At 33.9% G+C, this 12,268-nt stretch overlaps 1 protein-coding gene across 1 annotated transcript; it reads right to left on the bottom strand.

Moving 5' to 3' along the window:
- Positions 1 to 5,554: 5,554 nt before the first annotated feature.
- LOC112011461 (zinc finger BED domain-containing protein RICESLEEPER 2-like) lies at positions 5,555 to 8,744 on the bottom strand. Its single transcript, XM_024043836.2, has 6 exons — positions 8,131 to 8,744; positions 6,569 to 7,956; positions 6,441 to 6,472; positions 5,935 to 5,991; positions 5,761 to 5,817; positions 5,555 to 5,689 (listed from the first exon to the last, which is right to left on the bottom strand). Exons 1-6 carry the CDS (start codon positions 8,742 to 8,744, stop codon positions 5,555 to 5,557), a joined length of 2,283 nt encoding a protein of 760 aa, XP_023899604.2.
- Positions 8,745 to 12,268: the final 3,524 nt, after the last annotated feature.

The following is a 12,268-nucleotide window of genomic DNA, read 5'->3' as shown; positions in this document are numbered from 1 at the left end:
ATTGACCATATATTGGCTCTCAAGGTATATAAATATAATTTTTTTTCCAAATAAGATGACTAAGAAGTGAGCAGTAAGATGACAAGGACTGAAAGCTATAAATACATTAAATTTGAGTAGGTTTGAGTGGATTCGTATTTAGATTCTTGTAAGGCAGTTTAGTATAGTGTTTAAGTATTGTTGTTCAGTATTCAGTGTTGTGAAAATATGTTTTTGAGTATTATAGAAATACGTATCAAAGGTATTATTATTGATTAATCATTGAAAACTGTTTTTTATAAAAAAAATTATCAACTATTTTTTTACAGCTTTTTCAATTTTTCGCAAAATATTTTCAAAAATGGATGAGGGCACACGTTAACTAGACCCTAAATTGAACGATGTCATTTAGTTTGAAAGTGTTGTTGTAAAGTCTACATGTAAGAAACGTAGTCGTTCCACTTACGTAAGACTTGTAGGACATAATGTTGTAAAACCTAAGGCATCTAGGAAAACTTATAAAACCCAAATTTGACTAAATAATGTTAAAAACACCTAAAAATAATAATTTTATAAACGTATGCCCTTAGGACATGTGTTAGTAAATTATTTAAGGATTTTTTTTTTTTTTAACTAACGTTGCCCTTAGGGCATATATTAGTAAAATTATAATATAATTTTTGTTTTGAGAAATTTAAAAAAAAAAATCCCAATTAGTGAGTTGCGTAAAAGGGAAAATGAGTCAAACAGGGGTAATGAGCTAGACCAATAAATAAAAATATAGAAAAATATAGAATAAAATAAATAAAATAAATAAGACATTTTTTCTAAAGAAAATAACATAGGAGTGAGTTGTACGAAAGTGATTCTAATATCATGCGGACAGATTGGCGACAAAAGACCGGTGGTGCAATGGAGGTGGTGGCTGCAAGGAGAACTCGGCCACAACTAGGATTGACAGAACAAGAAACCAGAGAGAGAGAAATTTAAGAGAAGAGAAGGTCACTCATTTAGTCATTGAATCCATGTTAAAAAAAAAAAAAAAAAAAAAAAAAAAAAAACTTGATAGCCTTATCGGCTATAGCCAGTCATTTTCTCTCTTACCAGGCACTCTATGATGGTTGGAACCAAACCATTAACTGAACCAACCTATGCAACATTGAGATTCGGATTCCTCATTTCTATCATTGATCCAAAAATGGGAATGAGTTCTCTCGTCATAGGATTTTGCCAAGTCAATCATATCATGAGAAAGATATTAGTTTGTCTGATTCTCATATTTTATTCATGATTTCAGATCTGGACTGTTCAAAAAAATGATAGAATGAGAGGTTAAAAGTTCTTCAAGTCAGACTAAAATTCAATCGAAATTGAACCGTAATGATGTCATAATTGATTTATAATTAAATATTTAAAATATATATTTAAAATTAGCTATATATATAGACAAAAATAATATTTATGGTTGATTAATTATATATGGAATAAAGATAAAAATAAAATTTTCTTAATTAATTATGAAAGTTATATAAATATTATCCTACTATTAGTTTAAATATCTCGACAAATCCTTCTATCATTCCATATATTTCAAAAAATTTAATTTACTAGTATAATTGAATAAAATTTTACTTTAAATTTAAATATATGAAATGATGTAGGAATACTCCAAGTCTTCAACTGTTTCGTATGAAACGTCCAGAACAAAAATGCAATTTAGAAAAGAAAAGTAAAAGTATACTGATGAATATTGACATGAACCCAGTGGAGTTGGCCAAGTGGTTGGGCACTTGGTCTCAAAGTGGCTACTTTGGGTTTGACTAAGAGCTCCTTGATTCGAGTCTGGACACCAGTACTTTGAAAAAACTTCCTAGGCTAGCGATTTACTCCGCTATGGGCCCACCAATTATAAACAATAATTAGTCTCTGAATGAAAATTTTGAAGAACGATGGGAAACCAAAAAAAGAAAAAGAAAAAAGAATAGTGACATAACAAAGAGGGCAGAGATACTTATGTAATTTGAAGAAGTCCCTATTCCCCTAAAAATAAAAATACAAAAATCACTCCCAATGCATCGGACCGGGGGCGGAGCCAAGGGGGGTCGAGGGGGGGCAACTGCCCCCCCTGGCCTTCCTCCCAAACCCCTTTAGTATAGGATTTCTAGATTACTTTGCCCCCCACACCAAGAATTTCTGGACAAATTTCAAAGACAACCAATTAACATCAAATTCTAACCCATAATTTCAGTTAACTATGCAAATGATACAAATTTGATAGTTTGATGCCGAAATTAATTCCCCCCAACAAAGAGAAGAGTATACAATATGTTATATATCTTAAAATGAAAACAAAGAGCTGTTTAACAGCGTTTGAGTCACCTGCAAAATTAGAATTGGCTACCACAGTGTTCTGATACAAAGAGCTGCTTAATATGCTTCTATCAAATACCTAAAGTTCAAGTAATTGAGATTTTACATTCTATTGATTTAATATCGTGAATGTTTGTGAGAGTTAGTGCCTTATGAGGTGGCTGGTCATTCTCTGGCAGCACATGCAAGAACTTGCTGTGCTGTCATGAAATGTGCTACACACTTGTACTTTTATCAACAAAGTTATACTAAATATCATACTAGAGAAAAAAGATACAAAGGGATAATACTAAATTGGACACATTGACACTTCTATTTTTTTTTTAATGGGAGATACACAACACTTAATCTTTATACCAATTGAAATTCAATTTTCATCACACTTTTTAAGTTTAAATAAAAATCGTCTACTAAATTGTGTTTAAAATATTTCATGGCTCCAACTCTAAGTAGCGGATCCATACTTTCAAATTATGTCTTATTTTTTCATGACACTAAATCTCTAATGCTTACATCTTTCCACTAATCTTTTTTTTTCCCCTCAATCTCTTTCTCTTTCATTGTTTCAAATTCTATGTTTTGGTAATGAACTTTGAGGCTTTTTAGCAATGAAGTGTTAAAAATTAATTAAAAAATTGAGTGGAAGATCAATAGATGAACGGTTGTGTTTCCAAAGTTCCCTATAATTTTGCCCCCCCTGAATTAAAATCTTGGCTCCGCCACTGCATCGGACTTGAGACTTCAAGTATAACACAGATAAACAGTGACTAACCCATATGACATCTTTTTTATTTTTTTAATACTTTTTTTTCTTCAAAAAACGCAAGTGGCAAGATTGTAATCCATATGACATCTTTTTTTTATTTATTTTTTTTATATTTTTAAATGCAAGGGCAAGATACTAGAGTTACTAGACAAGACCATTCAATGATGAGACTACTCCTCTAATACACGTTTTTTACAAAGCTCCCTAGGCTTTTTACAAAAACCAATAATACCCTTAGAAGTGCCCAGCTAGAGATTTTGTCATATGTACATGTCATGTTTTTTTTTTTCTTATATATCTTTTTGTTTAATTATTTGCAGGGCCGGCTCAACAACTTTTGGGGCCTTAAGTGAAAATTTTAAATGGAGCCTTCTTATAATTGGCAATTGATGTGGCAAATAAACTTTATAAAGAAAAAAGTTCTAATCATATTCACGGCTCTATTGTTTGTTTGTTGAGAGACGTGTTATTTTTGACTTTGTAATTTTCCTGAAATCTCATTGACTATGGAATTTCAACAATGGGTATTAAGATTAAACCATAGCTTTAAAAACTAGACCTAAGTTTACCAAAAAAAGAAAAAACAGACCGAACTAGTAAAAACTTGTAAAAACCGGGTAAATTCAGGAATTAAGATCAAAACCAGATCTTTGACAAAAACTATTCATTTGATTCGGTTTTATCACAAAATTGTCTAAAGGATGGAATGATAATTATCCAGGATGCTCAACAAAGTACTGTCGTAGCTCTTTTTAGTTTTAGTAACTGTCTAAATTACTAAAACTATATAATTACTGCTTGTTCTGCTTCTCTTTGTTCTGTTTCTGTGCTCCGTTAATAGCTGAAAAATGATACTAAAACTTTAGGTTAGCCTTCGAGCTAAATATGGAAAATGAAAGATAAAGAAATGGTATTGGGTTGTAACAATGGGGAAAATAAAGGATTTTGTTAGAGAGACTCGTTTATAATTCATAATAGTTCTAATTAATGAGCTGAAATATTTTAGAGTAGAAATTGAGTTTGATAAATCATGTGAAGAATTATTTCCTACACAGCAAGAAAATAAAAACATATAAATAACACCCACTTTCTTAAGGGGAACCATATTTTAAGATATTTCAAATTTTAATATATTTTAAGGATAAATTTTTATAATATTATGTTAAACCAATATCAAAAACTTGATTAGAGTGATCTAAGACTAGTTGTTCACATTGACCATCCCAATAAAACTAACATAAATACAACACTTATATTCTATCTCTAATAATAAAATTATCGCAATTTACTACTTACCCCACTCTCCTCTTTTTATAGAGGAATATAATTGTACATGGTTAATCCGTGTACAAATTAGAAAGGTTTTGAATTAATCAAATATTCAACATTCAACAGAAGTTCAGTGGAGCTAACTGACAAGATAAGAATGGGGGTAGAGCAAATCTGAACATCTAAGATTAGGGATGGCCATGGGTAGGGTATGGATTGGGTATACCCATACCTGACCTGAAAAGTTTACCCATGGATACCCGATTATCAATACCCATTAATATCCATACCCGAATCTTACCCAAATATATTATCCATGAATATCCATATCCTACCCGAAACTCGAAACCCATTTAATTTTTTTTTTATTCAAAACATTTTAACATAAAAACTAACCAATCTTAAAAAAGAAAAAACTAATCAATAAAAAAATTTTATGAATTAGTTTGTACCTGCTTCTTCTTTTTCTTTTTTTTTTAGGTTCGAATTCCCCCATTGTTATAATTCATTATGTAATGCCACACACACACACACATATATATAACATAAAATTAGAAAGAAAAATAAGATAACATACATGATCAAAAATTGATGAAAGGCGCAAAGTGTGAGTTTTATGTGCTTCATATTATTTTAATAATATTAAAATAATTAACTTTAAGAGCAAAGGGTGCATCATATTATTTTAATAATTAACTTTCTTTGTATACATAGCCCAACAAAACTATTAAATTAACGTAACATAAGATTAAAAAACCAGAAATAGGCTTATATTGAATCATCATAATTCATAAACCAGGTTGGCCCCAAGAACAATCATTATGGAAGTCCATTAACCAATGAATTAGATTCCACATAAACGTCTTTGTGAACGGGCTATATTATATAATGAGAGGTCACCATCGGGTAAGTAAGACTATCTTATGGAATAGGCCTGAGTAATGGAGCCCAGAAATCAATTGGACCTGTCTGGTACAATTTAGTCCAGCCATTCATACCAACTTTAAACGAGTCCGACCTTATAGCCCAGCCAATGAAGAGAGTGAATAGGCCTGAGTAATGGAGCCCAGAAATCAATTGGACCTGTCTGGTACAATTTAGTCCAGCCATTCATACCAACTTTAAACGAGTCCGACCTTATAGCCCAGCCAATGAAGAGAGCTATATAATTCACTTTTCATTAAGAAAAAGAAAGAAGGTGGCCTTCACGTAAAACTCAATTTCTGGTTTTTCAATAGAAAATTCACCTCCTCCTCTCAGAGTTGCATAGGCTATAACTATAAATACAACTCTAAAACAATCTCTCTAATCAAGCAACAATACCCATCAAAGTATTATCAACAAAATACAACACCCATCAAAGAAAATGAGCACACAGGAACACGGTCTTTGTCTGGGGCTACACCAATCCCTTCAGCTAAAGTAAGTGTCATCTGCAATGACCACAAAACTGTCTCAGGAAACAAAACTGTCCCATCAAACAAAACAACAGAGAAGGAAACTGAAGTAGTAGTGGAAGGCATTGTTTACTGCCAGAGCTGTGAGCACACAGGAACATAGTCTTTGTCTGGGGCTACACCAATCCCTTCAGCTAAAGTAAGTGTCATCTGCAATGACCACAAAGACAGAGTCAGCTTCTACAAGGTTTTTGCAACAAACCCAAATGGCTACTTCTATGCAGAACTTGATGGATTCAAGATGATGTATTCAAATGGCTACTTCTATTAAATTTGAAGATAGAATAGCATAAATACACTCAGAAAACTCATTATGGAGAAGAAATCCACCAACAGAAATTTCACGTTTGAAACACTTGTGACCATATAAAAACAACAAAGCTCAATTGATTATCTTTCCCCCTCTGATTTGTGCAAACTACCAAGACAAACGTGAGCCTATTGTACAAAACCAACAAAATAATACAGTAGACAACGAACAACAAGCTCATTTTTAGTTTGTTCCATGTTTAAAGTATGTATATCAGTGTCGTGGAGCTTATCTATGCAGTTTTCAAGTAAACAGGTAAGCAGTGCATTCCTTTAGAAAGTATATAAACCAGACTATCAGAAGTACAAAACTTATAAATTTCTAACAAAGAATTTAAGAAATACCATTGTCTCAAATAGAAAGGGAATGCTATTCCAAACATAGACCAAAATCAAGGATAATCAAGGATAATAATACCTATCCATTGGTCTGAAAGCTCCATGGCATGACTTTCCTCCAGTTCATCTTCTTCATAATCATCAAGAACATTTTGAATGGTAGCATCTTTTAGTACACCTTTAAGTTCGCTCCATAACCAACTCTGCCCACACATCAATGCTTCTAAGGTATCATGATGAAGACGGCTACGGTGTGGACTCAACAATCTCCCGCTAGTGCTAAAAGCCGACTCTGAGGCAACTGTTGTCATAGGAATAGCCAAAATATCCCTTGCAATGCATTGCAAGGTAGGATACTTACTAGCATTACACTTCAACCAACCCAAAACATCAAATTGTTTAGTTCTAGGTGCCACTTTCTCACTAGTATAAAGTTCAAACTCAGGTATAATATCCCTACTCCTTTGGCCTATGTTAGTAGTCGCATTACTAAAAAACAAATCACAGTCCCTCATTGTATCATCATGTTCAGGTGCAGCACTTGATGTAGATGTAGAAGATGAAGCTTGAGAATAAATGACTCCTCTATCAATGTTTTCTAAGTCATACTCCACAAACAACTCAAAAAGAAGGTTCTTAATCTTGTCAATTTCTTCGTTAGCATTACTACCGTACATTTTATTAAAATAAAATGTCAATAACATCAATTTATATCTTGGATCTAAAACAATAGCCAAACTCATGATATCATGAACATCACTCCAATATTTATCAAACTTAGCTAACATCTTTGCTGCCATTTTCTTAACTAACTCATCTTCACTTGAAAGCCACTGATTTAATTCCAACTTCAACCGGAAGACTAAAGGAAAATAATGATTAGCCGTAGGGTAGGCAGTACCAGAAAGCAACTCAGTAACTTTATGAAAGTAACCCAACTTCTCACAAACAATTTGTGCTATCTCCCAATCCCTATTAGTTGGAGCAGATTGATACTGAGGCTCACAACACAATAAACGGGGAAAAACATCTTTATAAATCAAGGCAGTTGAAAGCATCAAATATGTAGAGTTCCAACGAGTCCTATAATCAAGTACCAATTCCTTAGTACTTGCAATATGTGATTGACGAGATATTTTTTCAAAAATTTCTGTTCTTTTTGGTGATTGTGTCCAAAAATATACACTACTTCGAACCTTCTCAATACCATCACCAATTACATTCAAACCCTCTTGAACAACCAAATTCAATATATGTGCTGCACAACGCACATGCAACAATTTTACACCTAAAATAAGTGAACTAGCTTGAAGTTTATCCGAAACAAGTTTCATCATGCCATCATTATTGCTAGCATTATCTACAGTTATGGCAGATGACTTCAAATCAATGCTCCAATCAGAAAGACACTCCAAAAGGATTTTAGAAAGAGAATACTTATCATGTGGAGATGGCATACGAATAAACCTAAAAAAAATAAATATAAATATGATTAACTAAAGAAAGTAGAAAGTTAATAAGCTTGCCTAAGAATCTAAAAACTAGTACAACAAAATGACTCAAAGAAAAAAATACCTTATAACTCGGCTTTCCAAAGTTCAAGAGTCATTTATGTAATGCGTTGTGATTACCATGAATGACCTCTTACTGTTGTTTGCAGTCCACAAGTCCGTTGTGATTGCAACTTTACTTGCATTCTTGTCAATTTCGACCATAGTCTTCTGCTTCTTTTCATTATAATTTTTTTTGATATCTCGCTTCAATGTGTTTCTTCCTACTATCTTAAAATTTGACTGAAGACCACCAACAAAATCCTGAAACCCAACATGATCAACAATTGCAAGAGGGTACTCATGCAAAATGACCATTCGGGTAAGGTCCCTCCTCGAAGCCTTCTGATCCTCTTCATTAAAAACACTAGGGCTTGAGATCCCTTTACTTCTTGCCCTATTGTGTTGTTTGACAAGAACTTGCTTCCTAATATCTGTTCCTTCCCCCAGAAGTGCTTCCTTTGGAGCACTTGGACAACTTTTTGCAATGTACAGTTTTAAATGAGTCGTGCCTGATGTACTTGCTCCAGCCATAAGTCTTCCACAGTAGTTGCATTGAGCCTTAACTTTCCCATCAATATTCTTCTTCTTAAAATGATTCCATACGTTTGAAGTTGTTCTTCTTTTAGTGCCTTGTTGTTGTGGATTCTCAATCGGAATGGACTCAACTTCCTCTCTAAACAATGATTGTGATTCTGATGTCATGCTAGTTGGGGGCCTTGGGGCTGGGGTTGAGGCAGAGGATGTGGTAGACATGTAGGCAACTGCAAAGAGAGAGAGAGAAAGATTAATTGTTCAGCCATTATAGTGGTCCAATTTGATTTCTTAAACAAGCCGTAGGGTAGGCAGTACCACAAAAAAAAAAAAAAAAAAGAAGAAGAGAAAATGAAACACTCTAATTCAATTTCAATTTTGAATGGTAGCCACAACAAGTCGAAGTTAAACAAGAAATTGAGAACGCTTGAAGAATTTGATTTCTTAAACAAGCCGTAGGGTAGGCAGTACCACAAAAACTGCATAATAGCAGGAAAGTAGTCCAATTTGATTTCTTTTCAAATGTGTACAGAGTACAACTAATTGTTTAGCCATTAAACAAGAAATTGAGAACGTTTGAAGAATTAACAAGCCTTACATGCCCCATTTGCGAAAAAACTTAGACAGATTCACTCCTCTCTATAAATAGACATATCCCCACATAGAATCAAACACCTTAATGCAGTCAAAAACCAAATCTAACACATACCCAGTTGATAAAATTCAATCAAAAACCAAAATTGACACATGCCCAATTGAATTCAAACTCTAAAATCAAAATCTAACACACACCCATACGATAAATTCAACAAGACAACACAAGCAAACAACATGCAAAGAACAAAAAACTCACTAGTTGACAAATTCAGTTTAGAAAAGGAAACAAAAGCTAATTATCAATAGAATCCTCCCAAAACGTCAAACCCAGATACCCACAAAAAAGAATTTTCTTTTGAAGCCAAACTAGCAAAAGAGGGAAAAAGAATGAATCATTTACCTAAGGAAAAAGAGCGGTAGGAAGACCCAGTTGATTTGTAGAGAATGAGGAACGAGAATCAAGCAAAAAATCGATGCCAAAACCAATAATTATGTGTATATGTGAGAGACAGAACCTTCCCAAAACGTCAAACCCAAAAACCAATAGTGCAAAAGCAGTAAGGAGGGACAGAGAGAGAGAGTGACGGTGAGGAGAGGTGGAGACTGGAGCTTTGAGAGAGAGAGAGTGACGGTGAGGACTGAGGACTGAGGAGAGGCAGAGAAAGTGTGACTGTGTGAGTGACGGTGAGAGTCTGAGAGAGGTTTAGGGTTGTTTTTTTTTTGGGTCGGGTTTGGATAATATCCATATCCTACCCGAAAAATTTGGGTAATATCCATACCCTACCCGATTAGGCCCTACCCATGAAGAACCGGGTATTACCCGAAATATTTGGATCAGGTAGGGTCGGATATCCATTACCCAATGGGTATGGCCATCCCTATCTAAGATGACCTCACAAACTCCGGGTTCAGTGAAGCCGGAGTATTGAAGTAATCATTAATGAGCATTTTTGTGCTAACCATTCCATTGGTATCTTACTAATTAGAAACACCGAATTTTTTTATTTCTGATTTATTTATATTTATATTTATTAGAAATTGCATTCAGCTAAGAGTAACCAATTATTTCCCTTATTTATTTTCCAAATGTGACAATTACAGAATTATTTAGTTTTCAGTAGAACTTTTCCTATTTTCAAGAAGTTAATTTTGTTATTAAAAATTGAAACATGTAATTTACATATCAATATAATATACAAAGAAGTTTATTTATTTATATACTTAACTCTCGTTTGTTTAATAGCATCCCATAAAAAGTAAATGAAAATAAATAAGGATAGGTGGTTAAAAAAAAAAAAACCATTTTTTTAACTTAAAAAAATATTTGAAATTGAAAATAAATAAGGATAGGTGGTTAAAAAAAAAAAAACCATTTTTTTAACTTAAAAAAATATTTGAAAAATGGGGAAGAGCAGCAAAGCGAGGAAATAAAAGTCCAATCAATGTTTTGAAAGCTAAGAATATCATCTTTTTTTATTTATTTTTTTCTTATAACAGTATCTCACTCACTTTTAATGATATTTTTGAAATATGTAAGGATCTACTACTAATTGAGAACTCGAGTTTGGGAAACTCGAGTTTTTCATAGTATACTCGAGTTCTACGAACTCAAGTTCCATCGGAAAATTTTGAAAATTTTTTATGTAACTTGAGTTTCATAACAATTAGAACTGTAAATTTGAAGATTATTTTTTCAAAGAACTTGAGTTTCACAAGCTTGAGTTTAAAAAAAGGGACAGATTGCTAAATATTTCGCAAACAATGATAGATCTACACATATATTTTTTTTTTAAACGGTGGTGTAGGGTCAGTTTTTGTAGCCCAAAAGATATGGGTTTCCCCAGGCCCAACGAACCCAGAACAATGAATTTGTAGAGAGTGGATCGAAGGTTTAGGCACTCACCGGCGTGCATGAAGCATGAACTACTTTTCTTTTATTGAAAGATGTTAAGAACAATTTACAATTAGGGGATGCTCCTCGGCCCATGGCCGAGGAGGTTTTTTCTTCCCCCTCACTTTTTTTCCCCCCTTTACATTTTGCTCACATTTCTTATATATCCCTCTCTTCCTCCTCCTGTTGATCATCTATTGACCTCCCCTCTGACCGTCTGTCCCATCAGAGGTCATATCCGTGCTCAAGTGGCTCACCCTGATCGATGTCGCCCTGTCAAGGGGTTACATCCCCATTAATGCGGCCAGAAGGGTTAGGTGAGTGTATTCAATGCCGAGGTGACAGTTCGCCCAGGGCTTGCCCCTTCTCCGTACTTCTGTCACCGACGCATGGCATTGGGCCCTTCTCCTCCTCGGATATTCAAGGAGTCCTGAGGTGGGGCGGTCATCGTGTTTTTCCGAGGTCTCGGACGACCGTGGATAGGGTCATCCTCGGACCCATCATGCGTCCTCGTCGTGGGCCATTTGAGCCTGAGTTGAAGTGGGCCAAGGCTACCTGATTTTCTGGCCTCATAGGTGGTATATAACTAGTTTAGCAGATTGAGTAATTGACACCTTTGAGGCTATTATATCTCACTTTTCCTTAATTAATTTTAAAATTTGAAAAATATAGTGAGTTTTATGGTTCCAAGTTACAACTTAAAAAAATAGTGCAAGAGGTATAATAAATCTTTAAAATGCTATATTTATGGAAATAGTGATGCAAAAATAGTTTTCATTACCATTCGGTCAATCTACTGTAGAGAAAATATAGCCAAAAAAAAAAAAAAAAAAAGCACATACAATTTGCGTAACGTGCACATAACTTGGGTTATACATGTATACTTTGGGTAACACACACAAAAAATGGGTTATGAACTTACAGAATGGGTTACATTTTTTAAGAAGAAGCTAATCAAGAGGCAAAGTTCCTGCTGAAATGTCTAGAACGACCCAAATACCGCTTAAACCACTCAAACGACCAAAATGTCGTAAAAACTGCAAAAATCCTAAAATTAAACCGAAACCACTAGAAGACCCGAAATACCCCTAAAATATCTAATGTAACTAAGATAGTCTCCAAAACTATAAAATCACCAAAAAAAACGTGAAACCAAAAAATGACAAAAATAGACACTGAAATCTCTACTACCAAAATACCCGAAAGG

This window comes from Quercus suber, unplaced genomic scaffold (assembly GCF_002906115.3).
Source record: "Quercus suber isolate HL8 unplaced genomic scaffold, Cork oak 2.0 scaffold_57, whole genome shotgun sequence".
Classification (NCBI taxonomy): domain Eukaryota; kingdom Viridiplantae; phylum Streptophyta; class Magnoliopsida; order Fagales; family Fagaceae; genus Quercus; species Quercus suber.
The sequence above is the reverse complement of the archived record's forward strand: the minus strand, read 5'-3'. Positions and strand labels throughout refer to the sequence as shown.